This window comes from Typopeltis vanoorti, chromosome 23, assembly GCF_054136105.1.
Source record: "Typopeltis vanoorti isolate ZY-2024b chromosome 23, IOZ_Tvanoo_1.0, whole genome shotgun sequence".
NCBI classification, from domain to species: Eukaryota; Metazoa; Arthropoda; class Arachnida; order Uropygi; family Thelyphonidae; genus Typopeltis; species Typopeltis vanoorti.
Window position 1 is genome coordinate 75639171 of NC_143571.1, and position 27737 is coordinate 75666907.

Consider the following 27737-nt stretch of genomic DNA (forward strand, 5'->3'; position numbering starts at 1 on the left):
TTATTTAAAATATTTAATTAGCAGTGAAATATGCACAAAAAAATTGAAATATTAAATTACCAACTTCATCGCCATGTAGCACAGATTTAAGCTTCAAATTATCATTAATCTTCTGGCTTAACAGAAACAAAGTCAGAAATGAAAATGCATGTTGATACTGTTAGTAACACTAGGTAAAGGGTTTATTTGATTTCTTAAGATCCTGAAGGCAAGCCTCTAATGGGTTATGCTACCATGCTAATTTATTAAATAACTGTTGTCTAGTGACTAATATTCTTTAACCATTAGGGAAAATTCAGGTTTGTGAATTACACACATCAGAGGCTGTAAACCTATAAGTATATCAGTACTGTGGGCAAAGTAAGGGTTGTTATTTGATTCTATGCTATAGGGCCTGAGTGCCCATAGATTTTTATTTACTACTACCACTACTTGAAAATGTCCTTATGTCAAAGACCAAGTTATTGTTTTATCTTTGACACTAATGTTTGTTTTTTAAGCTTAACTTTTTTTTTTTTCATCATCATCGTCATCATCAAATTCCTGCCATGTACCCTCAAGGGGTGTACAGGATATGATAGTACTACATGAAAAAATTACATCATTACTAACTTCCTATTTACAATTTTCCTCCAGATCAGTCGTCTGTTACTTGTCAAGACTCCAATATTTTCAGATCTTATATTTCTGTCGTCTAAGGCACTTTGTATCATATCAATCCACCTATATCTTGGTCTTCCTCTGGGTCGTTTTCCAAAACAAGAACACTTGTTTTGCCAATCTTTCCTCGCCCATTCTGTTTAAATGACCATACCATTTGAGATTAGCTCTGCTAATGCATTCCTGGATGCTGACAATGTCAAGTTCTTTCCTAATATCCTCGTTTTTAATATGATATTGCAATTGATGCCATCTGTTCACGACTCTAATCTTTCTCAGGATTTTCATATCTATGGTCTCTAGTCTTTGGTCAAGTGTTTTATTTTGACCCAGCTCTCAGATCCATAAGTTAAAACTGGTTTGAACACTGTCTTGTATACAGCTAATTTAGTGTTCCGACTAATTTTTCTCTTATTCCATATGAATTTATTCAATTGACTTCCCACCATACCAGCTTTGCTGATTCTGTTGTCTATTTCTATATTTAATTTACCATCTTCAGTAAAAATCGTGCCTAAGTTGGTGAAATGTTTTACTTGTTCCATAAGTTCTCCGTTCACCATGCAGTTGACATTTTCAATGATTCTGCCTATTTTCATTGTCTTTGTCTTTTTATTGCTGACCTTCATACCATATCTATTACAACAGTTATTCAATTTATTCAAGAAATCTTGCAGACTTCGTGAATTTATTGATAAGTATAACATTGTCTGCAAAGACAATGTTATACTTATCAATAAAGCAAAGAGCTGACATTAACACCTCCAATTTTGATATCATGTTTAATACCACTTTCCTTCATAATGTGATCCATATAGATAATGAATAACAGAGGGAATAATGTACATCCTTGTTTCACACCAGATTTAACGATTAACCATCTTCCTGTACTTCCTTCAATTCTAACTGCTGACTTACAACTCAAATAAAGACAAAGTATTGCTTGATATAATGCCCCATTGAGACCATAAAACTGTAGCGTATTGAATAGTTCTCTCTTGGCACCTTATCATATGACTTTTCCAGATCTACAAAACTTAAATACAGATCTTTGATATATTCCCATGATTTCTCAACTATTTGTCTTAAAGTGAAAAATCTGATCCCAACAGCCTCTGTTTGGCCTGAATCTAGCTTGTTCTTCACCAAGCTTCTCTTCCACAATCCTTCTCAACCATTTCTCAAGTATACTTACATATATCTTACCAGGAACACTCAGTAGGGAAATACCTCTGTAATTCTCACATTCAGTTTTATTTCCCTTTTTATATATGGGTACTATGAGAGCTCTACTCCAATCATAATGAATTCGTCCCTCTGTCCAGGCCTTCTGAACTATGCAGTGCAGCCACTGCAAGACTTTTATACCACCATACTTCAGCATTTCTGGTCGAATATCATCTACTCCTGCTGCCTTTCCACATTTTAAGCCTTTGATGGCTTTTTCTACTTCAAGTATGGATATGTATTCCTGACTGTATGCCTGTTTTGTGTTTTTTACTACTGTGCTATCACTGCTTGTTTCATATAGCAAATTCTCGAAGTAATTACTCCATACTTCAATAATATCTTTTTCTCCCATTTTCATGTCACCTTTATCATCTCTAACTCCTTTTACAGTACTCTTTCCTCCATTTCTAATCTTCTTCAACAACGTCCAAAATATTTACCGCCTTCTTGATATTTATTTATTTTCTATGTTCTTGCCAAAGTCCTCCCATGACTTTTCTTTAGCTAGTTTTACAGTGTTTAGCTTTCTTACATTTGTCTTTGTATTCTCTAAGAGTACAAGCTGACTTTTTTCCCAGGAACGTTTGATATGCTTTCTTCTTTTCCTTCACTGCCTCTCTGACTTCCTGTGTCCACCATGGAGTTCTGATTTTTCTATCCTTGCAGACAACCTCACCACATGCCTCTCTGGCTGAATCAATCAAAGTTTTCTTCAAGGCTTGCCACTGAATCTCCGAGGTTTGATTCCTGTTCTCAAACTCTTTCATTTTTTCTTCAATAATCTTTGTGTATTTTAGTCTACAGTTCACATCTGAGAGCTGCTCAACTTTTATTTGCTTTAAAACTTTCTTACATGTTATTCTTTTCAATATGAAGTTCAGTCTTATCCTGCTCAAGATTAAATAGTGATCACTTCCAATTTCAAATCCTCTGTACACTCTGGTGTCCTGCACAAGGGAGGAAACATCACTATCAACAATAACATAGTCAATGAGACTTTTCTTATTTCTTGCCTCTTGTTTCCATGTGAATTTGTGCACATTTTTATGTTGGAACATGATGTTAGTAATAAGCAGTCCATGTCCTGAGCAGAAATCCGACAGATATTTGCCATTATTATTAGCTTTGCTCTTTTCTCCAAATTTTCCAAATATATTTTTGTATGTCTGACAATCATTTCCTACTCTGCTGTTTAGATCCCCAACAAGGACCTACTTTTCCTTTTTCATTGTGTCAGATGCTTTCTCTAAATCCTCAAAAATTTCCTCCACTTCTACCTTAGTAGAACCTTCTGTTGGACTAATAAGCTTCTTAGGCACAAATAAGCCTCATTGTCCAGTTCCCCATTCTGATATTTGCCCACATCATTCTACTTGAGACTGCCTGCCATTGAAAAAGATTAGCCTCATATTTAGTGTTGAATACAATGGCTACTCCTTCTTTTCCTTGATTGAGATCTTTCTGAGCAATAACTCACCAGTTTTTGTCTTTTTTTTTTTGTTTCAGTCACCCCTATTATGTTGATCTGGTACTTATCTAATTCCTCAGCTAGCTCCATTTCTTTGCCATTCAGACTTCTTATGTTGATAGTACCGATCTTTAACTCTGGTAATGTTGAGTTGGGGTGTTTTTTCAGATTTCAATTTTTTTTTTTAAATTTAATTATTTTAGATTGAGAGAAGACACAAGAAAAGCATCATTGAAATTGGAAGTGACCATCACTTAGTTTTAAGTAGGATAAAAAGAATGTCACAGTGAGACGAACAGTATGTAAGAAAGTTTTAAAAAGAGTTAAAGTTGAGCAGCTTTCACAGATAAACTGTAGACTCAACTATTCAAACATTATTGAACAAAAAAATGAAACGTTTTGAAAAGGACTAAACCCTGAATTCTCAGTGACAAACTTTTAAGAAAACTGATTGATTCAGCTAGGGAGGCATATGGTGAAGTTATCTACAAGGATAGAAAAGTAAGAACACCATGGTAGACAGAATAAATTAAAGAAGGCTGTCCTGGAAAAGAAGAAAGATAGTGAAAGTTCCCAGCAAATAAGTCAGCAGACACTCTTAAAGAATACAGAGAAAAATATAAGAGAGCTAAGCTGTGTGTAAAAGTAGCTAACAAAAGTCATGGGAAGACTTCGGTAAGAATATAGAAGATAAATATCATCAAGCTGGCAAAATGTTCTGCAGGATAATGAACTTAGAAATGGAGGAAAGAGTACTTCAAAAGGAATCAAAGATGACAAAGCTAACATGAAAATGGAAGATAACAATATCCTAGATGTCTGAACTAATCTCTTTGAAAGACTGTAAACAAAACGAGCAATAACAGAACAGTAATAGAAACATTTTATGAGTAATGCAAACAGAAGCGCATATCAGTACTTGAGGCAGAAAAAGCTGTCAAAAACTTGAAATGTGGAAAGGCAGTTGGAGTAGATGATATTTGACCAGAAAACTCAATTATGGATGTATAAAAGTTTTGCAGTAGCTACAATGCATAATTCAGAGGGCCTAATTAGAAGGCCAAATTCCAGATGATTAGAGTAGAGCTCTCATAGTTCCCATCTAAGGGAATAAAGCTGAATGTGAGAATTACAGAGAAATTTCTCTACTTTGTTCAGACCAAATCATTTGTCAAGATCAGATTTCTACTATATACAAATAGTGGAGAAATCATGGGAATATGAACAATGATCCGTACATACACAAGTTTTGTAGATCTCTAGAACATACATATGACAAGTTGCCCAGAGGAAAGATTTTTAAAACACTAATATAGAGTAAAGGGAACATTATACAGAGCAATACATAGTAATATTTAAGTTGCAAGTCAGCAGTTAGAATTGAAGGAAATATAGAAAGATGGTTTGATGTAAAATCAAGGGAAAAACAATGATGCACATTATCTCCACTTTTATTCATCATCTATATGGATTGCATTATGAAATAAAGTGGCATTTAACCTCATATTAGAATCAGAGCTATCAAACTTATATCTCTGGTTCTAAATACGTGTAGTGCGAGTCTCCAGGATTCTCAGTGGCAGAAAAAGTAAGATATTTCCACCATTTAGGCATATTTTGTAGTTCGGATGGCAAATGCAATTTGGAAATACACAACAGAATGAATGAAGTTGGTATGGTGGGTAGTGAGTTGAATAAATTTATATGGAATGAGAGAGAAATTAGAGAAAAACAAAACTAGAAGTATACAAGATGGTGTTCAAACCAGTTTTAAGCTATGGATATGAAAGCTGGGTTAGGAATAAAGGACTTGATCAGAAACTGAAGACCAGAGATATAAGAGTTCTGAGAAAAATTAGAGGAGTGAACAGATGGCAGCAGTGGTAGAATCCTATTAAAAATGAAGATATTAGGAAGGAACTTGACATTTGTGGGAGTAGAGCAATCTTATGGCCACTTAAACAGAATGGGAGAGGAATGGTTAGCAAAACAGGTGTTTAATGCTAAAATTGTAGGAAAGAGACCCAGAGGATGGAGTGATGACAAGTAACTTGGAGGAAAATTGTGGATATGAGATTAATAATAATGTAAACTTAATCATGTAGTGTTGTTATAGTAGCCACCTGAATATCACTTGAACATATCATGAAATTTATAATGATGATTTTAGATATCTCTTTGTCTAAAATTTTGACGAGTAATACTTTTGTTTTTTCATCAGTATTTTTGCATTCCATTGTGGCTTAGATAACAAGAAAATAAAAATGCTTCCATCTCCTGAGTGAGTTTCATCACTACCTTGCAGAAGTTTTCCATCTTTAGAAACTGAATAACTTGGATGTGACTCCTGGATGTGATAAAGGAGAGATGCTGTATTTGGGTGAACGGATGAGAATAGCCAGTTTAACATACAGTCTAAATACAGTGCATAGTTGATGCTTATTGAGCACTCTAGATATCTTTTCTGATGTGCCTTTAATGTATGGGATGGTGACTGTTTTGTTGTGGTTCTCCCCATGGAAATATCCCCCCCCATGGTCCACCACAGAGAGCTTTTACAAGTCAGAGAGATTGTTCTTAGAATCAACAGAAGCCTTGAGACATACTCCAAACCACAAGTATGGCTGTATAAATTTGCCTAAAATTTGGGAGACAGTTATCTTAAGACATAACTAGTACCTGCTTTCTCTCTCTTTTTTTTTTATATAGAGGGTACCTAATTAGGACTTTAGCCTTTGTGTTGTAGCTACAATTGTTCTAACTAGTCCATTACACCAGATTGTTGTTGTCTCGTGTGCTGTGACTGTTTTTTGTGCTCTGAAAATACTGCTTAGAATGCCAGCGAAATATAAATAAGTCAATAAATAATTATTTACTTATCAGTCTGTGTTCTAATATATATCGTCAAAATTAATTAACATGTATGGTGAACACAACCCTTTCTACACGCTTGCATAACTTGGAGTTGTATTTTGAGACATGCAGTCTCAGATCAAACAGAATGGGAGAGGAATGGTTAGCAAAGCAGGTGTTTGATGCTAAAATTGTAGGAAAGAGATCCAGAGAATGGAGTAATGACAAGTAATAGACAGATTTGGAGGAAAATTGTTGATATGAGATTAGTAATAATATAAACTTAATCATGTCACATATAATAATACAGACAGACCTCATCTTACATAAATTTGGACTTCACAATTATTCTGAAATGGCCAAGGAAAAAATTTTGAATTATAAAGCTTTTACTTAATACAACTGCTTTACTCACACACCACCCAACAGCAGTCTTCTGCAAGGCAGACAACCCATGTGCATACAAGTGCCTTCCTTGGTCTCAGTTTGTTTATTATTTGTAAGATGTGCTGTGCATTTGTATTCGTACACTGTAATAATTTTTAATGTTCACAAACACTGTCATAGAGTACATCCATGACTGGGGGGGGGGGAAGGAAAACAAGAACAGAAGCAGAAAAAAGTGAACCCATGATCTACGAAATTGATCTGCAAGGTTGAATGATCAAATTAAACTTTGTTTTTCCTCATTTCTCATACTATTTATACTGTATTATATTACTTTGCATTAATAATAACATATTGGAATTATTAATGCAAAGTAATATAATAAAATATGTTGTACTGGACAAGAGAGGTATGAGACTGAGCAGAAGTAAGACCGAGTATATGTGTTGCAAAGTGGATGGCAGCCAGGAGACAGATCTGGAGCTGGAAGGAAATGTCATCAGGAAGGTCAATGACTTTAGATACTTAGGTTCAACAATGAAAGAGGATGGTGAGGCTGAGAAGGAAGTGGGATGCAGGATACAAGCAGGATGGAGGAACTGGAGATGGCTGGAGTGCTATGTCATAAGAGAGTGCCAATCAAACTAAAAGGCAAAATCTACAGGACAGTAGTGAGACCAGCTATGATGTATGCTTTGGAAACTGTGGCCCTGAGGAAAAATAACATCAGCAGGATGGAGGTAGCAGAGATGAGAATGCTTAGGTGGATGTGTGGTGTGACCAGAAAGGATCATCTGAGAAATGACTATATAAGGGGAACGGTGAAAGTTACGAACTTGGGAGCAAAGATACAGGAGGCAAGGTTGAGATGGTTTGGTCATGTGATGAGGAGGGAGGAAGAGTATGTGGGAAGAAAGGTCATGCAGATGGATGTGCAGGGGAAGAGGAAGTGCTGATGGCCAAAGAAGAGATGGAGAAAGATGGTGGAGGAGGACTTGAAGATGAAAAACTTGGATGTGGCTGCAGCCCAAGACAGGAAGTTGTGGAGGAGACTCACCACAAACAGCGACCCTACTTAAGTGGGAAAAGCTGCAGAAGAAGAAGAAGAATATAATAAAATATGTTAATATACTACTTTATATTCATACTACAAACACAAAAGTGGTAGGTGCAATAAATTGTTGGAAGTGGGTTGAATCTGACTATGAAAGATTACATAAAGGATAAAGGTTGTGGAACATAATTCTTAAAAACATGTGGAATCTGTATGTTCAAAATCATATACATTCTTGAATTCTTTCTTCTTTGACTTAAACGTCAACATGCAGCATTTCGTGCTTAAATGATGCTGTTATTTTCTTTGATAAGCAATCTTTACGATATTGTTGTTATTCTTAATTTATTGTTTTTCTCTTGAACTTATATCAGTTTATTTTGCAATACAGTGACAGTAATAAAAACAACTTGCTTTTTTAGGAACTTATAAAAGAAGCAACCTGAATATGCCATTATTAGTTCCTTCTCGTGCTGGTGGGCCCAGTGATTTTTCCAAAGATTCTCCATTGACAAATGTTGGCTTGTATCAAGCTACTCTTGTTGGTAAGTTTGTATTAGAAAAATTTCACAAAGTAATTATCTGTTCTATCAGCACACTGAAATGGAAACTGCCAACAAATATCGTATAAACTTTATATAATAAAAGGCTATGAAAATGCATTCAGTTGCTCTTAAAATAGTATCAGTTTTTATGAACATACAAGGGCGGTCTGAAAAGTCCTCGACCATAGGTGGCAACACTATTGGCAAGATTTTTTTTTTTTTCTAAGTTGGTATATCTGTTATAAGCATCCATATGAAATTGCAAGTCATTCTATCAAGTAGTTTGTTTTATACAGCTGTCTGAACAAAAATGTTGTCTGTATCCCTTGAAATGGATAAAATTTGAGTATCATGCGGTTATAAAATTCTTTGTAACAGAAGGTTTAATGCCAAAAGAAATTCATTTGAAGTTCACAAAAGTTTATGGGCACTCTTCTCCTTCGTTTTCGACAATTAAGAAATGGGCTGTTGAGTTTAAACATGGCCATACCAACCTTGAAGATGATCCACTTGAAGGATGTCCAAAACAACACCAGTTACTCCAGTGTAACAACACCAGAAATCATTGATCAAGTGCACGATATGGTATTGGATGACCGGTGAGTCAAATTGCTGAGACTATAGGCATTTCAAAAGAACATGTAGGATATATTTTGCATAAAAAATTGCAAATGAAAATGCACTCAAGATGAGTGCCTCATTTGCTAACAGCAGATCAAAAATGCACTTGCATGAAAATCTCTGAACAGTACTTGGAGCATTTTAACAAGAATAAAACTGATTTTGTGCGTCGATTTATTACTACAGATGAGACTTGGATTCACCATTACACAACAGAATCCAAACAGCAGTCAAAACAGTGGACAGAAGCCCAGTTGTTCAGTGCCAATGAAAACAATGTCGGTTTCATCAGCAAGAAAGGTCATGGCATCAGTATTTTTGGATGCTAAAGGCATGTTGTTTATTAATTATCTTGAAAAGGGTAAAACAATAACAGTGGAATATTATTCTGATCTTTTTTTTTGACAATTAAGAAATGGGTTTTTTCATTGACGAGAAAAGACCCGGTTTGAAGAAGAAGAAAAAAAATCATCTTTCATCAGGAATGTACCTGCCCACAAAGGTGTTTTGGCAATGGGAAAATTAAGGGATCTGCACTATGAATTGTTGGAACATCCACCTTTGTTCTCCAGATTTGGCTCCCTCTGACTTCTATCTCTTCCCAAAACTAAAATTCTTCCTCGCTGGTCAGTGTTTTTCTTCAAATCAAGAGGTGATTGCAGCTGTAGGGGATATTTTGCAGATCTTACTGAGAACCACTACAGGGACAGGACAATGGCCCTGGAGCATGGCTGGAATAACTGTATTAGTCTTAAGGGAGATTATGTTGAAAAAAATAATTTCGAAATTATAAATTCGTTTTTTCATTGTTATGCCGAGAACTTTTCAGACCACCCTCATATTTTTGAGTAGTTCTTTTCCAAAATGAAAGTACACGGTAATAGTACCGATGATCTTACCCGAAAAGATGAGTGTATTCTCTAATTCTTCAAGAAAACAGCAGCATAAAATTTCAGATTGGCACCTACAAAATATTATTATTAATAAGAGAGACCTTCAGGGAGTCAGTAACTCATCAACAGAGGCCATAGTATTTTCACCAGCTGTCATGCATGTTCTTGAATTTATACATGATACTTGCATGCACAACATCCAACTGCAAATCATTCCAATCAGGCACTACTCTATGAGAGAAAAATCTACCCCTCATCCCCAATTTCTAAGGATATGCTTGCATCCTTTCCCCACCCTCCGTGAAATGAAAATTTCCATCTACTGAAATTCTCTATAATCCTTTCCGAAGTCTGTAAATCTTAATCATATCACCCCTCTTTCTCCTGTTTGCTAGTGTCTGCAGCCTACAAATTCTCAATGTCTTCATAATCAGTATTCCGTAAACCTGATATCATTTTTAACACTCTCCTTTGCACTCTCTCTCCAATATATCAGAATCACAACAGAAACCAGGAGACCAGACCTGTGAACAATAGTCCAACTGGGGTCTTATCAAGGCCTTGTAAAGAGTTAAAATGATATCCTTATCTTTACATGTGAACATTTGTTTCAGAATTGCAGTTATCTTTTGAGTTGTATTTGCAATCTTTGTTACATGGCCCCTGAACTTATCTTCTTATCTACTAACATGCCAAGATCCCTAGCCTCATCAGTTTTTTCAAGAATAATCCCACCAATATAATATGACATTGGATATCTAATCATACTGAAGTGAATGACTTTACATTTACTGACATTGAACTGACATCCATTTTCCCATGCCCATAATTTCAGCCTATTCAAATCATTCTGCAAGTACTGCATATCAACAGCATTCCAGATTATCCTGCCTATCTTTGCATCATCAGCAAATAGCTGTATGTCGCTTATCAAATCCTTCTGAATATCATTAATGCACAGATTGAATAACAGTGGATCAAGCACTGATCCTTGTGGTACACCACTGGTTACCTTAAATTTTGCAGACTCACATTCCCCATATACCACTTTTTGATATCTGTCAGTCAACCATCATTTTATCCATGCTAATATTCTATAATCCAAACCCATATTCTCCAGTTTCTGCAACAGCCTACCATGCAGCAAAATTATTATTATTATTAATAATAATAATAAAATCCAAACGTGTCATGGTGTATAGTTCAGAATGTGAGCAAGTTGCTAAAACACGACCTTCCCTTATTAAACCCATGTTGCTCATTGCAAAGTAGAGCTTCACTGTCAATCCATGTCAGAATGTGAGCCTTAACCAATTTTTACAAAATCTTCACCACCACCACTCCTGAGATGCTAATTGATCGATAATTGGATACATCAATCTTTGCATTACCCTTGTGATGGAATTACGATACATTCTTTCCATTCCTGCAGAATCTTTTCTGTTCTGAGACTCATATTAAACAGCCTGATCAATGGAATAGCCAGTTCCGCTGAACACTTTTATCATCCTTGCTGATAAACCATCAGTTCTTGTTGCAGAATTCTTATTTATCCACTTTATATAGCTTTAGTAATAAGTTTAGTAATAATCATGTGTGACATATAAATGGAAAGTTGAATATAAATTTTTTTCTATGTATATTTTGGCAAAGTTGCACCTGCGATAATAACAGCCAGTTAATTGGGAGACCATTTAACATGTAAGAAATGCAGACAACTGTCCAGGCTTTAACCCTTTATCTAATTGTCACTTTCCCAGGATGCATCTCATTCATAGTTATTCATCCTGAATACCAAACAGATGAAAGTGGGCTGGCAATTTTAGATTCAGCCTACCAAATTGAGCTTTGTGTTGGCTCAAGCCACAAACTAAAAAGAATGGAAAAAGAAAAACAAGTGAGATTCTGCTGAATTAATATGATTTCCTTACTCAAATCACTATTTGGGAAATAGTGATCTGGGAAATGAAACGTAGCTCTATTATTCAACAGCAGCATGAATATAAACTTTTTAAATGGAAAATTTCAAACTAGGAAATTGTACGGTAATCCTTTTTATACCTGTGTTTCCACAGAAGGTTCCAGAAAGAAGTAGAAGAGTTTAAAAGTCGTTAAAGAGAGAGAGAGAGAGAGAGAGAGCATTAGTCATATCTAATGACTTAATAAAGATTCTTTGAGTCATTAGAGATATCAAAGGTAATGATAATGGTAAGTGCACTTGCTAAATTTCTGTTCAGAACATGAACTAGTCATCAGTATCATCATTTACCTGGGTAAATATTTCTCTATGCATATTTATACACATATTTAGATAAAATAAATTCTGTTCATGTTGAGTTGGAGTTTCTGGAGTACTTTTTGCTATTTATCTTGGTCCTTGACAGAGTACCTGCAAATCTTGTTTAACCAGGCAACACCCCACCCAGCATGACATCCTATCATGCTGTATAAAACATTATCCAAAATAAAATACAGGTAATCCTTGTGTAACGCGGTATTTATACAATGCGGTTTCGATATAACGCGGTGTACAAATTGTAGTAACCCTTGTTGAACACGGTCTACAATTTCTAGTAACCCTTCATTTTTTTTTTTAAATGTATTTTTCACCATGGGACTTAAAAATCAAATTTTATCTTCGTTAAATTTATGTCTGCCCATATCACACAAGTAGTTATAGTATCAAATTTAGTTTTATTGTATCCCTGAATTAGGTACTGTACAGAGGCTTTTGCAATCTGTGTAATTCTCAACAAATAGTGCAATTAGAGACAGCTGGAATAAAAATAGCATTGACTAATGAATGACATGTTCCCTCTTACAGAAACTATGCTGTATAGACTCAAGCAAAACCATATGTTGCACTGAAACATGGTATCGGTATCTAACTAAAAACTATTGTCCAGTTTCAATTATGAAATAAGTGTTTGTTTTGTTGCATTTGAAATTCTCAATGTCATTATGACAGATCATAAAGGCTAACTTAAAATAAAATTCTACCAAGAATTGAAACATGTCATATAATGAGTGTGTGATTTGCCTGCCACCTCAAACGCAAACAAGCAGCCATAAAATTCAACCAAGGGTTGAAGCTTTTGTGTGAGTTGAGTCAGTCGGTAATGAGAAGTTCCATTGGAACAATAAATGACACCCTGTCATTAATGTGTTAAAACTAATAGTGAATGTTGTTATGACAGTTTCAGATGTTATGGAATTCGATTGAAGAGAATTAGCATTTCAACTTAACACTTGTCGGTTGCCTTTGTCTTTGGATCGCTCGATCTTTTGTTAATACCGCACCAATAATATGCACGTCTTTATAGCTGCTCTCTCATGTAAAACAAAATTCAACTTTACGTATTGTAATAATTAAAAAAAAAGTTGAATAATTTATAAGCATATAAAAGGATATCACCTGTAAATCATTGATGTGCCAGCAAAATTCTCAGACGTGCCACCTCTGGCATGAGTGCCATAGGTTTGCCATCTAGGATTTACTTATAAAGTGTTTATTGTTGAAAATTGTCTTCTTTTCTGCCAGGAAAGTACATTAAAATCATAAGTGTGTTATTCTCTAGCTGAGCAGTTTATTTTCTAGTGAGTTACATACATATGTAATGCTTTTTTTTATGTAAAAGTTTATTTTTATTGTAATGGTCACTAAAACTGCAACGAAAGGGAAAAAACCAACATTGAAGAGGAAATTCATTTCTCTCGAAGAAAAAATTAAAATCTTGGATCGGTTGAAAATTGGAGAAAAACCAGGAGTTGTTGCAAGGATTCTGAATTTAAATGAATCAACAAATCGAACAATCAAACAAAATGAACATAAAATCCGAGAAAATGTTATTGCTGGGTCAACAATAAGTGCAAAGCGTATTGCTTGTGTACACGATATTCTAATAGAAATCTCAAATGATTTGGATAGAATATTGCACTCAAAAGAAAATTCCTTTGGAATGGACACCTTATTAAACAAAAAGCTCTCAAACTTTATAAACATTTAAAAGAACTTGATCAAGATTCTTCAGAAGAAATCTCTCAGCATGGATTTTGTGCCAGTAAAGGTTGGTTCGAAAACTTTAAAAAGCTGTTTTCTTTGTATAATCTTAAAATCCAGGGAGAATCAGCATCAGCAGATGTTGAAGCTGCCTGGAAATACCCAGCAGAACTTTTAAAAATCATTGAAGAAGGTGGTTATAGTGCAGACCAGGTATTCAATGTGGATGAATTTAGGTTATATTGGAAAAAAATGCCAAAACACACCTATATTTCGAAAAATGAAAGATCAGCTCCTGGATTCAGAGTTTCCAAAGATAGAATTACTCTACTGTTTTGTAGTAATGCATCAGGTGATTACATGACAAAACCAATGTTTATTAACCGATCCGGAAATCCTCATTCGGTGAAAGGGCTCGACAAGTCCACCCTACCTGTTTATTGGCAGGGCAACAAAAAGGCATGGGTTACAGCTAGCATGTTTGAAAATTGGTTTTTCAAGTGTTTTGTACTTGATGTAGAAAACTACACAAAGAAAAAGAATATGGACTTCAAAATTCTACTTATTTTAGAAAATGCACCAGGCCACCCAACAAATTTAAGCCATCCAAATATTAAAATGACTTTTTTGTCACCTAATACTACTTCACTTATTCAACCACTCGACCAAGGAATAATATGAGCATTTAAGTCATATTATATTCGGCGAACATTCCAATTAATTCTGGAAAAATTGGAATCTAATCCAAACATTACACTTCCTCAAGCATGGAAAGAGTTTTCAATATTAATTTATGTGAAAATTATTTCTCTGTCCATTAGGGAATTACAACCTCGATGCTGAATGCTTGCTGGAAAAAAATATGGCCTGAAGCCATTCTGGAACAAAATTTCGTACCTCCAGTGGATGCTGAGCTATGTTGTATAATAAACATCGCACACATTTTTGGTGGAGAGGGCTTTTGCGATATGGTTGAAAATGAATTTAGTGAATTAATTGATGGGGAAACAGATTTAAATGAGGAGGAACTGGTACAATTAATAGATGACATCGAACCAAATGGCGGGGAAAGTTCTGCCAAAGATTCTGATTGTGGTGAATTTAGTTTAAAGAAATTAGCAGAAGGATTGGACTTGGCAAGAAAGTTAGGAAGTTATTTTACGGATAATGATCCCTCAATGGAGCGCTTGGGAAAATTTACGAGACACTTGGATATTTGTTTAGCGCCATATTGTGAACTTAATAAAAAATTGCAGCATAGTGGTAAGCAAAGTCTTATTACTGACTTCTTGATAACTAAACCAGCTGAAGTAGGCAATGAGAATTATAACAAATGATGTCCAAGAGATTTCAAGTGGTGATGACCTCCGGCCACTTAAAGAACATCTACGAAATGTTATTTCTGAAGACAGTGATGACGATTAAAATATGCGCTTTATTTTATTGTTTCTAAAACATTTATGCATTATGTGCAATGAAGTTTATGTACAATTTGTAATTTTTATAAGTTTATACGATGTATTTGTCTCATAGTTTATGTTTTCTTAACTTTACATGAATTACTTGAATTAAATAAAAATATTGCTTTTGTTGGATATGTCATTGTTGTTTATATAATTTAAAGAAAAAACGATTTTGGAACCTAACCCTACTTTTTCTATGTGATCTAAGTCTCGCATAACATGATTTATATAACGCGGCATTTCTATGGAACCTAACCTAACTTGAGTGTCACCCACATGGTTGGGCTTAGTATTGTTTGACATTTATTTTTATGTTACATTAGTTTTTTTGTAATCCCTGAAGATATCTCATTGACTGAGACAAAATATAGGAAGAATTAAATTTTGTTTTTAATCCTTTCTGAGTGCTGTATATAATCCATTAAGCCTCCAACATGATATGGAACCTAACATCCGCGTTATACGAGGGTTACCTGTAATGGAATTACTTTGTTTTGGATTAAGCTAGCAAGAATGTAATTTTGTTGCAAATTGAAATTGCCAACTCATACTTATTTGTTTAGTATTCAGGTAGACACCTGCTGATGGTGTATACTATGAGAATGTCAGAAGCCAAGTCAGTTCTTTCCAATTTTTTTAACAGGCTTTGTCAACTTCTCCTCCCAGTTATATAGTGAGGCTTGTGGTAAAGTTTCCTGCAAGGATAGAAAAATCAAAATTCCTTGGTTTACTTGGTAGTCAAAGAGAAGAATCATGAAAAAAAATATAGCGTAATGAATGTTCCTGGTAAGTAAGCCAGAGAAAGTAAGAATGTAAAACAGTGTGTAAAAGTAACTAAACAAGTCATGGGAAGACTGAAAAATATTAGGATTTATAGCAAAATGTTCAGATGGCTATTGAGAAAGCTTATTAATAGAAGAATGAATACTGTAAAAGGCATCAAAGAAGATGATGAGATAAAAACTGAAGATATTCTAGATGTCTGCAGTAATACTTGGAAAGATTGTTAACTGAAACAAGAAGTAGAAAATATTCAGTAGGAATGCAGTTGGGTTATATATCAGTATGTGCAGCAGAAAAAGCCATCAAAAATTGAAATATGGAAAAGGTAACTAGTGTAGACAGTATTATTATTAACTGCTGTATTATCTGAGACTTCCAGGGAGTCAAGGAACTCATCCAAGGAGGCTATACATCACCCAAACCAGCTGTCATACATTCCCATAAACATTCACACTAGATGCACTCACTACTTCAACAAGCAAACCATTCCACTCGCTCACCATTCTGTGAGAGAAAAATCTAGCTCTCATCCATTTCTATTAATCATGAACTAGCTTAATTGTCACAGATCCTGCCTGTGTTTTCTCTCTCTCCACCTTCTATATAATGAAAAAACTTTTCATCAGGCGATATCCTATAATACTCATTCAGAAATTTATAGCCCTCTATCATATCAACCCCTCTTTCTCCTACTAACCAGAGTCTGTAGTCTGTGTACTCACAATCTAAATTCCATAATCCTAATAACTCTTCTTTGCACCTTTTCCACATCTTTTTTATTCTGTTGAAACCCAGGAGGCCAAATCTGCACACATTAGTCTAGGTGCAGTCTTATCAAGACCTTGCAGAGAGGTAAAATTTCTTGCTTATCTTTACATGTCAAGGTATTCTTAAGCAATTGCAGTTATCCTCTGAGTTGTATTTACAATATTTGCTATGTGATCTTTGAACTTCAAATTCCTATCTGCTATTAATGCCAAGATCTCTAGCCTCATCACTTTCTTTATATTAGCATAACACCACTAATATAATATTCCATTGGAAATCTCATCCCACTCCAATGCATAACTTTATACTTACACTGAACTAATAGCCCTTTTCATTTGCCCACTTTTCCAGCCTATTCAAATCATTAGTAACTTCTGGATATCAGTAGCATCCCTGATTGTGCCTATCTTTGCATCATCAGCAAACAATTGAACATCTCCTGTTAGATCCTTCCTAATGCCATTAATATATGGATTGAACAACAAGGTCCAAGGACTGAACCTTGCGGGTACACCACTGGTCACCTTAAATCTAGCAGAGTCACACCTGCCATATATCACTTTTTGATACCTGTCTGTCAAACATCCACTTATGTTTATCAAACATCCACTCAAATGCCTTAACAAAATCCAACAGTATCATTGTGTATCCAACTTGGCCATAACTTTGTTATAAAATATGGACAAATTGCTAAAACATGACCTTTCTTTAATAAACCTCATGATGTTTACTGCAGAGTATAGCCTTACCAATACTCTAAAATACCTTACCAATTCCTCTAAAATCTTCATCCCCATACCAGAGATACTGATAGATCATTAGTTAGACACATTGGTTTTTGCACCACCATTCTACTACAGCGCTATCATACATTCTTTCTATTCCTGTGGTTTCTTTCCTGATCTATATTCAAATTTCCGTATTTACTCGAATTACATTCGAGTAAATACGGAATATATCTCGCACCCCTTATTTTACTTTACGAAAAAAGAAATTAAAAAGTTTTGCACATACCTTGCACACAAAATAGTTGAAACAGCAATGCACGATCATGCTCGCAATTTCTGTAGATGGAAGAAAGTTGCCTCCTTACATAATATTCAAAAAGAAAACAATGCCGAAAGGAAAATTTCCCTCTAGAATTCATGTAGAGTTCAAGAAAAAGGGTGGATGGAACTACAACAGTTCAAGTTATGATAGGTTTCACGGTATAAAAAGAACACAGATGGTTAAGAAATTAACTATTTATTAACTTAAAAGCTAATATTTCGCTGGTAATATATCCAGCATCTTCAGAGCACACAACACAAAGTTTGTTACAAAGGCAAGATAACCACAATCCGGTGTAACAGTGGGGACAGTATAAGTGATTGCAGCGTGCAACACAAGACTAAAGTCCTAATATGGCGCCATCTAGGTTAAAAAAAAAATATAAATAAAAATAAAAATCAAAGTTTTGAAATAGTAGTCCAAATGATAAAAAATAAAAGTAATAAATATTAATTTGGTCTTAGGATGACTGTCTCCCAAATCTTTGGTAGATTTATACAGCCATACTTGTTAAGGTTTGGGGTATGTTTCAAGGCTTCTGTTGATTCCAGGAACAACCTCTCTGACTTGTAGAAGCTTCTGTGCATTACTTTTGTTTCTTTCCAATTAATCCTGTGTGCAGGGGTATCCAAAGCATGGTCTGCCAGACCCGACTTACCATAGCGAAAGTGTCGGATATATTTTTTGTGTTCACTGAGGCGGATGTCCACATTTCTTCCTGTCTGTCTGTAGTAGATTTGATGGCAAGAACAGGGCACTTCATAGACACCAGGATGTGATAAAGGAGTGCATTTGTCCTTAGGTGAACGGATGAGAGTTGCTAATTTTTTATAAGGTTTGAATACTGTGCGTAATTGGTGTTTGTTAAGCACCCTAGATATCTTTTCAGATGTGCCTTTAATGTATGGGATGGTGATTGTTTTGTTGTAGTCTTCTGTGGTAAATAGAGGGGATTTCTGGGTAGCATTTAGTATGTCATCTATTTTACGGGGATTATAACCATTGTTTAAGAAGGTTTGACGTAGGTGAGAAAGTTCAGCAGTGAGAGCAATGTCATTGGAACAAATTGCTCTAGCTCTATGGGTTAGTGTTTTTAAGATACCATATTGTTGAGAAGGGTGGTGGTGTGATTGTTTGTGTAAGTATCTCCCTGTATGTGTGGGTTTTCTGTAAACAGAAAATGATAAGGAACCTTCTGGAAGACGTGTGATCAGTGTGTCCAAGAAAGGCAGGCAGTCATTGGCTTCTAGTTCCATTGTAAAGTGGATTTTAGGATGCTGGCTATTTAGATGCACTAAAAATGTATTCAATGTGTCTGGGCCATGTGGCCAAATGGCAAACACATCGTCAACATAGCATAGCTAGAGGCTAGGTTTGAGAGTGGCTGTGTTGATAGCTAATTTTTCCAGATGTTCTATGTAGAAGTTGGCTAAGGGGGGAGAAAGAGGTGAACCCATAGCTGTCCCATCTACCTGTTTGTATATTTTCCCTCTCCATGTAAAATAACCTGCCTGTACTGTGAATTTAAATAGCTGGTATATATCTGGTGGAAATTGTGAATTTAGTAAGTTAAGTGTTTCAATCGGTGGTACATTAGTGAATAATGAGGTGATATCAAACCTCACCATTAGGTCTGAACTATTTAAGGTGTGGTTTTCTAAAATACTTTTTAGGTGGGTAGAATTTTTAACAAAAGAGGGAGAATTATTTGTGTAAGTGGTTAGTAATTTTGCTAAATGTTTGGCTAGTTTATATGTAGGACTGTTTATACTATCTACAATAGGACGTAAAGGTGTACCTTGTTTGTGTATTTTTGGAGCACCATATATTCTGGGTGCTTTAACGTGTATGGGTTTAAGTTTTTTGACACTTTTTTTAGGCCAGGCACAACACAAAGTTTGTAACAAACTTTGTGTTGTGTGCTCTGAAGATGCTGGATATATTACCAGCGAAATATTAGCTTTAAGTTAATAAATAGTTATTTTTTTAACCATCTGTGTTCTTTTTATACCGTGAAACCTATCATAACATGTCTGACGAACACATAAGCCTATCCACACGTACAACAGTTCAAGATTGGATTAGAACAGTTTGGGACAAATGGCCACGGGCCTTATTTCAATGCCTGATTTCCTCGTGTGGGATAGTTTTTGCAGACACTTTAGATCTGAAAGTTATTTTACCTGAAATAGTAAAATAACTTTCAGATGTGAAGACTGATGTGGCCATTTTTCCTGGTGGTCTTATTACTTGTCTACAGCCCTTAGATGTATCAGTCAATAAACCATTCAAGAACAGCGTCTACACGGAGTAGATGGCAGCTGGCAGCTACAACCTGACTCCAGCAGGGAAGATTAAGAGATCATCATTAGAAATGTTGTGTAACTGAATTTTGAGAGCTTGGGACATGATTTCACCAGAAATAATTGCCAAGAGTTTTTTTAAAACTGGCATCTCTAATGCCCTGGATGGGAGCAAATATGACATTATTTGGGTAGATAACCTTGACAATGCACACAAGGAAACCACTCTCGAGGCCAGAAGTAGTGATAGTGAATTTGAGATTCTTAGTAAGTCATACTCACTTTCAGTTTTTTTTTTAAATCATGGTGAACTTATGATTCCGAAATGATAAAAGAACAAGCAATAATGAAACTGTTTTAATTTAATTACAGAAGCATTGTTGCTAAAGGTTCAGATATATTGCGTGGTGAAGGTGAGCGGCCGATCGCATAAATGACGTTGATAATTAATGAATTATTCATTAAGTATCATTAATGAATACTGAGGATTTAATTATAAACATCAATTTAGTTTTTTCCTAAAAAATAATTGCTGAAAATCCCCACATATATCTCGCACTATGATTTTTTAACTTTAATTTTGGGAAAAAAGTGCCAGTTATATTTGAAGAAATATGGTATTCAAAACTTGTTAAAGGCCTTTCCAATTAGGCTGACATTCCATCTGTCCCTTGCCAAATTCTTATCTGGTTTATGCAAAAATTCTTCATCCTCATTCTCTAGTGTATACTGTATTTGCCGGCATATAAGACGCACTTTTTTCCTTTGAAAATAGGTCTGAAAAATAGGGTGCGTCTTATACGCCAATACTCAGTTTTTTATTATTTTCCTTTCTGGAAATTTTCTCTGTTCCGAGTTACACGATTTCTTTATTGCTTCCTTGCGGTGTGTGTGAGAGCATTCCAGTTATGTAGAGCAGTGTTTCTCAAACTTCAGACATCCACGTTCATATGATTGGTGCAGTATTAACAAAAGATCATGCTACTAAATGACAAAGACAAGCTGACAGTTGAGTTGAAATGCTAATTCTCTTCAACTGAATTCCTTATATAATATCTGAAACACATTCACCATATATTTCTTCATTTTAACAGGTTCACTCAAACAAAACCATACGTTGCACCCACAACATATGGTTTTGCTTGAGTCATGCAGCATTTTCTATGGGACATGCAATTCATTAGTTAGTGCCGTTTTTATCGGAGTTGTCTCTAATTGCACTGTTTGTTGAGAAACATATTGCACAGCCTGCAGATGTCTCTGTACCTTATTCAGTGATATACAATAGGAACGTTTTACGATCTCGAACTTCACGGATACATTGAATTTTATAATATGTGTTAATGATGCATAGCTAAAAATTGCCATGTATCCCCTGGGTTATGCATACCACACTTTAAGAAACACTGACGTAGAGTTCAGTGTTTCTCAAATCGACGGTTGCAGCTGTGAACGGTGATAAATTTCTGCCGTTAAATTTTCTCTAAATTTCTTGGCAAATTATGGCTGAAAAACGTCGACATTGTTATAATATTACATATTAAGCCCACTGTCACTTGAAAGCTCAATTAACTGTTAATTTTTCGATAACGAAAGATCGTTCTCGTGACTGCAAGCCTGAAATGGATCATGAACCCACAGAAATTTCTTATAAAAGTTATTTGGAAAATATGTTTCCAAATTCTGTTTCAGAATTTTGAGGTGGACAAAACGCTTTCCCAGTGGTTAAATTCTAAACTAATAAGTTTCGGGGTCCTATACAAAATAATCAGTTGTATTTACCTTTTGAATACTATCTGGGGAAGCTCCCTTTCATCATGCGTTTGTAATCAGGCTATTGTTGATATTGATTTATATACACATTCAAAACTGTAAACAATTGTTGAATAATAACAAAATAATGTAGGCATAATTACCGTAAAGGGAGAAAAGTCACAAAACAGAAAAATGTTCCTACAAAATAACCAATTGTATTTACCTTTGAATGAGATCCACTGGTCGAGTGTCCAGCAAGTCAGCAAATCTTTCCTTTCGTTCAGCATATTAATATTATCGCATTGCAACTGATGGGAATTCTGTGTTTCTGTGGATTCGTTACAGACCTCTTTCTCTTCAGAAACTACGCACAAACTGTCATTACAAACTCATTTTGTATTATCACTGTCATCCGAGCTATTTTTCCATTTAAAGAAGGTATCAATGTACTTATTCATAATACCATACTTACTTGAATATAACTTGTCCTCGCATGTAACTCGTATCCCTGATTTTACTTTTCGAAAAAAGAAATGAAAAAGTTTTGCATATACCTCGCAAATGAAAAAAAACTGAAATACATTCATGGCGGGAGATAGTCGTTTGCTCGCGTGGTAAACAACATGTCCTGCCCAATAGCCACTATATTGCAGAGGCAAGAAAAACAAGTACTTTTATTATGTCAGTGAATAAGGTACCAGCAGTCTGCATAATATATTTCTCAACAAATAGCGCAATTAGAGACAACTGGGATAAAAACAACACTAATTAATGAATCACATGTCCTTTCATACAGAAACTATGCTATTTAGACTCAAGCAAAACCATATGTTGCACCAGCAAACACAGTATCTAACTAAAAACTATTCTTATTAATTAGATGTGTGTGAGTTTGCCTGCCCCAAAGCAGCAATAAAGTTTAACCGGAGGTGTTAAAATTCGTAAACGTGTTAAAACTTAGAAATATATATGTATAGTGAATGTTGTTATGGCAGTTTCACATATGGAATTCGGTTGAAGAAAGTTAGCATTTCAACTCAACTGGCAGCTTGCTTTTATCTTTCATTCATGCGAGTTCCTAAAAATATATAAATACTGAGATTAACTCACAACACACTTTGTTCAAGTATTACTTAGCACTTCTGAAGATATATTGAGCCTTGGTTGAAGGCGGAAACCCTTCAACAATAAAAATCAATAAACAAGAAGCAATTGGTTGAAATGGTCATGTGGACAACACATGTTCACTTCAAATCTGACAAAACAGCAAGGGAAAGTGGAAGCAATAAAACTATATTGCATCATTCTGCCGCTACAAATTAAAATAGTGGCAGAATGTTCATGGAATGAACATTCTGCTGCTATTTTTATTTTATTTTTTAAGTATCCATTTTATTTCAATAATTTTTACTTATTCAATTTTAATTTGTTTTGTTTGGATAATTAAAATATATAGATTTATTTGGTTAATTTAAGTCTGCCTGCGACCACAGTTTGAGAAACACTGCTATAGGGTACTCTCACCTGATTGCTAATTCATAAGTAGTATAGAAATAGAAGACACAACACAACATAAATAAAAAAATGAATTTTAATTAGGAAAAGTATTTTGGAAAATTTTTTAGTGTATTTTAACTTTTTCTTTTGGGGGGGGGGGAAGGGAAGGGCCCCTCCCTGAGTGTGCTGCTGCATGGAACCAAGGATAGTATTCTCCTAAGTTGGTTATAATTTCCAGCTTTGTAGTTCAGCATGTAACCATTCCTAATTGGAACATCAGTATAATTAGCTACTTTCCAGGAAAGCACATAAAATAGTCATCATTGTTTGAATAATTAAGTTACTCATAATGATCACTTATTTAGTACTTATCAGTCTAATTTGGCAATGCATTTTGTTGTCACCTGCAATTGAACTGCCAGGTCTGTAGCAACATCTCACCATGTATTTCATCCTGTTAGCCTCCACTTCACACTAGATAGCTTCAAACTCACTGCTACATGGGACATTATTACCATTATTGCTTTCATGCATGTCTTCCCTAACTGGACTTAAGTCATCTGATATCATTAGCAGTACCCTTCCCCTTCTCTCCTCTATCTCTTCTGTCATGCATAAAAATACTATACACTTTGCACTCAATCTAAGTTACAACTAATTCTGATAGCCAGGTTTCACTAATGCTAACAAATCTTAGGCCACAGCATATTCAATAAAGCAACAAGCTCAACTCCTTTGTCCTTGATGCTCCTGGCATTTGCTTTTAGACATAAATTACCACCTGGCCTTTTCTTATACTTAAATATGCAACCTGCTTGGTCTTGTTTTACAACTTTCTCTTTTCTGTTCCCAGACATAGTCAGAAGGTCTGAACCTACATACATCTCCACCAGTTTGTCATATGCATAACCATGTTCAATGCCATTCATATCTTTATCATGTTTGCATACCATAGCTGAACTTCCACACCCATTCTTGCAATTCCTCCCATGATGATCTAGTTTCCCTGACTCTGCAGTAAGCCTCATCCCAATATGCTATGTCCCTCTTTATACGAGTCTTTTCTGTCATCAAACACACCTCACACATCTAAAATTCACATCCATTTCTTCTACACAGTCTGTGCATTGAATCATTTGCTATCATATCTCTCCTTCTTAACTCAGTACTGTCGTATCTCAAGCAAACCTACAATCTTTTCCTCTTTTCTTTCTTGCTTCTTCCAACAGATCTTTTATATTCTCTGTCAGAGAATATTTGTCTGTACTTAAATCATTAGTTCTAACAAGAACTATCATGTTTTGTTTTGTTTTTTTTTTACATTTGTTATGTCTTTAATTTTGGCCTTTTGGAAACTAGAAGTAGTGACTCCATTGGCAGGCACAAATTTTATGATTGAATCACCATACCATATCATTTCATTTCTTTTTTTTTCTTAGATTTTAATTGACTTACCTTGTTATTATTGTTATTCTTACCAAGTTCAGTGGTTTCCTGCCTCTTCTTGTTCTGAACCACTCTTCTTGTCCTGTTTAAGTTTCATTAAATGTTTTTCCACTTTTTCCAGTTCTTTTGTTGATTTCCTAATAATTTCTTTTAACTGGGATATTTCCTATGTCAGATTATTCTTGGTTACATTATCAACTTCACTTCACTGCTGAAACATTTCTGCTCATTGGGACAAAAGTTCTCCTCAGTAGTAATTACTTTAGACACTAAAAACTACAACAATATACTAAAGATACACTGATTAACAAAACACTCAATATATCAACAAAACCAGTTTTGTTGATTTTTGAGCTTTGTAACAGAGCATCTTCACAACAGCCAGATATGTGACCAGCAGTGGCTGCTGCACTGTGTAATTCAGAAAGCTTTATCAGAAGGTTGAATTCCAGATGATTGGAGTAGACTTTCATAGTACCTGATGATGTGAGAATTACAGAGGAATTTTCCTACTGAGTGTTCCAGGTAAGATTAATGCAAGCATACTCAAAAATAAGAGAAATTATGAAAGAGAAACTTGGAGAAGAGGTAGCTGGGTTGGTTCAATCCAAATAGGTTGTTGGAGTCACATTTTCAGTTTAAGACACATAGTTCAGAAATCATAGGAATATAAGGATCTATATTTAAGTTTTGTAGATCTGGAAAAGGCAAAAGTGACAAGAGAAAATCTGTTTAAAAATTGCAGAAGTGCCATAGAAGTCTGAAATGTAAGATCTGACAGTATTAGAGTCCCAACAGGTAACAGACTAATTTGGAGTGAAATTGTTAATAGGAAGTTAGTAATGTAAACGTTTCATGTAATGCCATTATTGTATCCTGCACATTGCATTGAGAGTACATATCACAAATTTGATGATAAGTCCACATCTAGTCCTGCACCTTTACTAACCACACTCTTACACAACTTTTAGTGATGATCTCTTGTTTTCTCCCATATGGTAATGTATTCTAAAAATTTTTTAACATGTTCTGTAAAAGCCCTTACCTATCATCTAGACTTCGTAACCCACAGACCTTCAGTATTTCACCAAACCATTCATTCGCTTGTCTCTGAATTCTCTTTTCCATTTCCACATCTGAAGAAATCCAGCTGACCAAACCTGTCCAGTTGAGGTTGTCCCAAAGTCTTATAAAGAAGGAAAATAAACTTCTTTATCCCTTCTTGTTAGTGTGCTTCTTTACATCCATGATTCTTTCAGATATTTTGCCCACATTTTGTAATATTTTCTTAGAACTTCAAGCATTACTCCTGAATTCCTAGCATCATCAATTCTTTCATAATAGTTACATCTATGTAAAACACAGCCTGTAGTTTTTCAGAATGCATAAGTTTTTCCAAAGTGCATAACTTTCACACACATTGAAGTGGCAGCCATTATCCTTTTCCAAATTACCAGTCTACTTAGATCATTCAGGAGGATCTGTATATCACTGTTATTAACAGTTTCTCTCTGCAGTTTAGCTTCATTAGTCTCTGTCACATATGTTACAGTTATTACCTTGCTTGGATGATATACCCTTTCAGAGTGGTTACTCAGTAGCTCAGCTATTTTGTCTACTTTTGTCACCTCTCTACCATCAGCACTCATTAAAGTTATCTTTCCATAGTTATTTTTTCTACTTGCTACATAACAAAGGAGCTCTTTGAAATTTCTTTCTTGCTTGCTCAGCTAATTTTTTTCTCATAATCTGAATTTGCCTTCCTTACCATACTGGTCACCCTTCTTGTCTGATCCTTGTACCATTCATAAGCTTGCTGGTCACCTTTCTGCTTATGTACCCTTCACAATATTTTCTTTTTTTGTAGCTCATCCTTAAGGATACTACTCATCCATCTAACATCTGTCTGATTTACCTCTTGACCTTGGGTGTACAGTTTGATATTCCTTCCTCTTTGACTATCCCTCATCCACTGTGAATATCTTTCTCTTGATTTTTTGATTCCCTTGACATTGTATTGGTTGACTTTGGCACCATTAGCTGCACTATAATAACATATATTATTATAGTGGAGCTAATGGCACTAAAGTAAATGGATACAATGACAGGACAATACATCATTATTCAGAGAATTTAACATGAGGAACTTTGTGAGATGCAGTATGTATAAGTCAAACACTACACTCTGAATTAAAAGTATATAATATACTAACTCTAACAGAAATGAAATCAAAATCATGTCTACTCCTGCATGTCTACTATTCATTCTCCAACACAGAACCGCATAATTACTCTCTCCAGCCTCCTCTGATCCATTGGCCAAATCCAAAACTTTTGAACCTTGTGTTCCTTCTATTACCTGTTGCCTAAGACATTTGTCCCTCAAGAATTCCAGAAATTCCATTTCCTTAATACTGCTGCAGGCAGTTTCCTCTTCCTGTACTGCTGTAGTTTAAATCTCCAATAATGATCATTGTTTTCACACTTGCCAAGCTCAATCGCCTAAATATCTCCTGATCTTCACTGCTTCCCTGGTTTATAGCAACACCCCACTAAATATCCTGTCCTGCCTACCTCCACTATACCATATGCACTCAAAACTATTAGTGCCATTTCCATTCAAATCCTGTGCTCTGAGAGGACACAACTCATCACTTATCATAAGCAATACTCCAAAGTCCTATCCTGCTGAAAAATGGTATACCTTGTGTCAGTATATCATCATCTATCAATGATGTGTTGCTGATCCCAATAATCTTGAGACAGGCTGAAAGTATCAGTACCACTAATTCTTCTTCTTTATTCTGAATACTCTTGGCATTAGTATAAAGAAACATCAATGCATTTTCAATGTTTCTATACCCTATCAACATTCCCTTCTGCTCCACTGCATTCTACATTAGATCATGTGTTCCTTTCCTTCCAGTCACCTATTTACACAAGCAGCTACCCCATCCACCC

General features: G+C 35.2%; 1 protein-coding gene across 1 annotated transcript in view; it reads left to right on the forward strand.

Annotated features, from left to right (window-relative positions):
* Positions 1–27737, forward strand: part of LOC150094001 (ecdysteroid-phosphate phosphatase-like) — a 136594-nt gene that overhangs the window by 24208 nt on the left and 84649 nt on the right. Inside the window, exon 3 of the mRNA XM_090412935.1 lies at positions 8075–8197. Coding sequence (XP_090269061.1) covers positions 8075–8197 — 123 coding nt within the window. The remainder of the gene's footprint in view (positions 1–8074; positions 8198–27737) is intronic.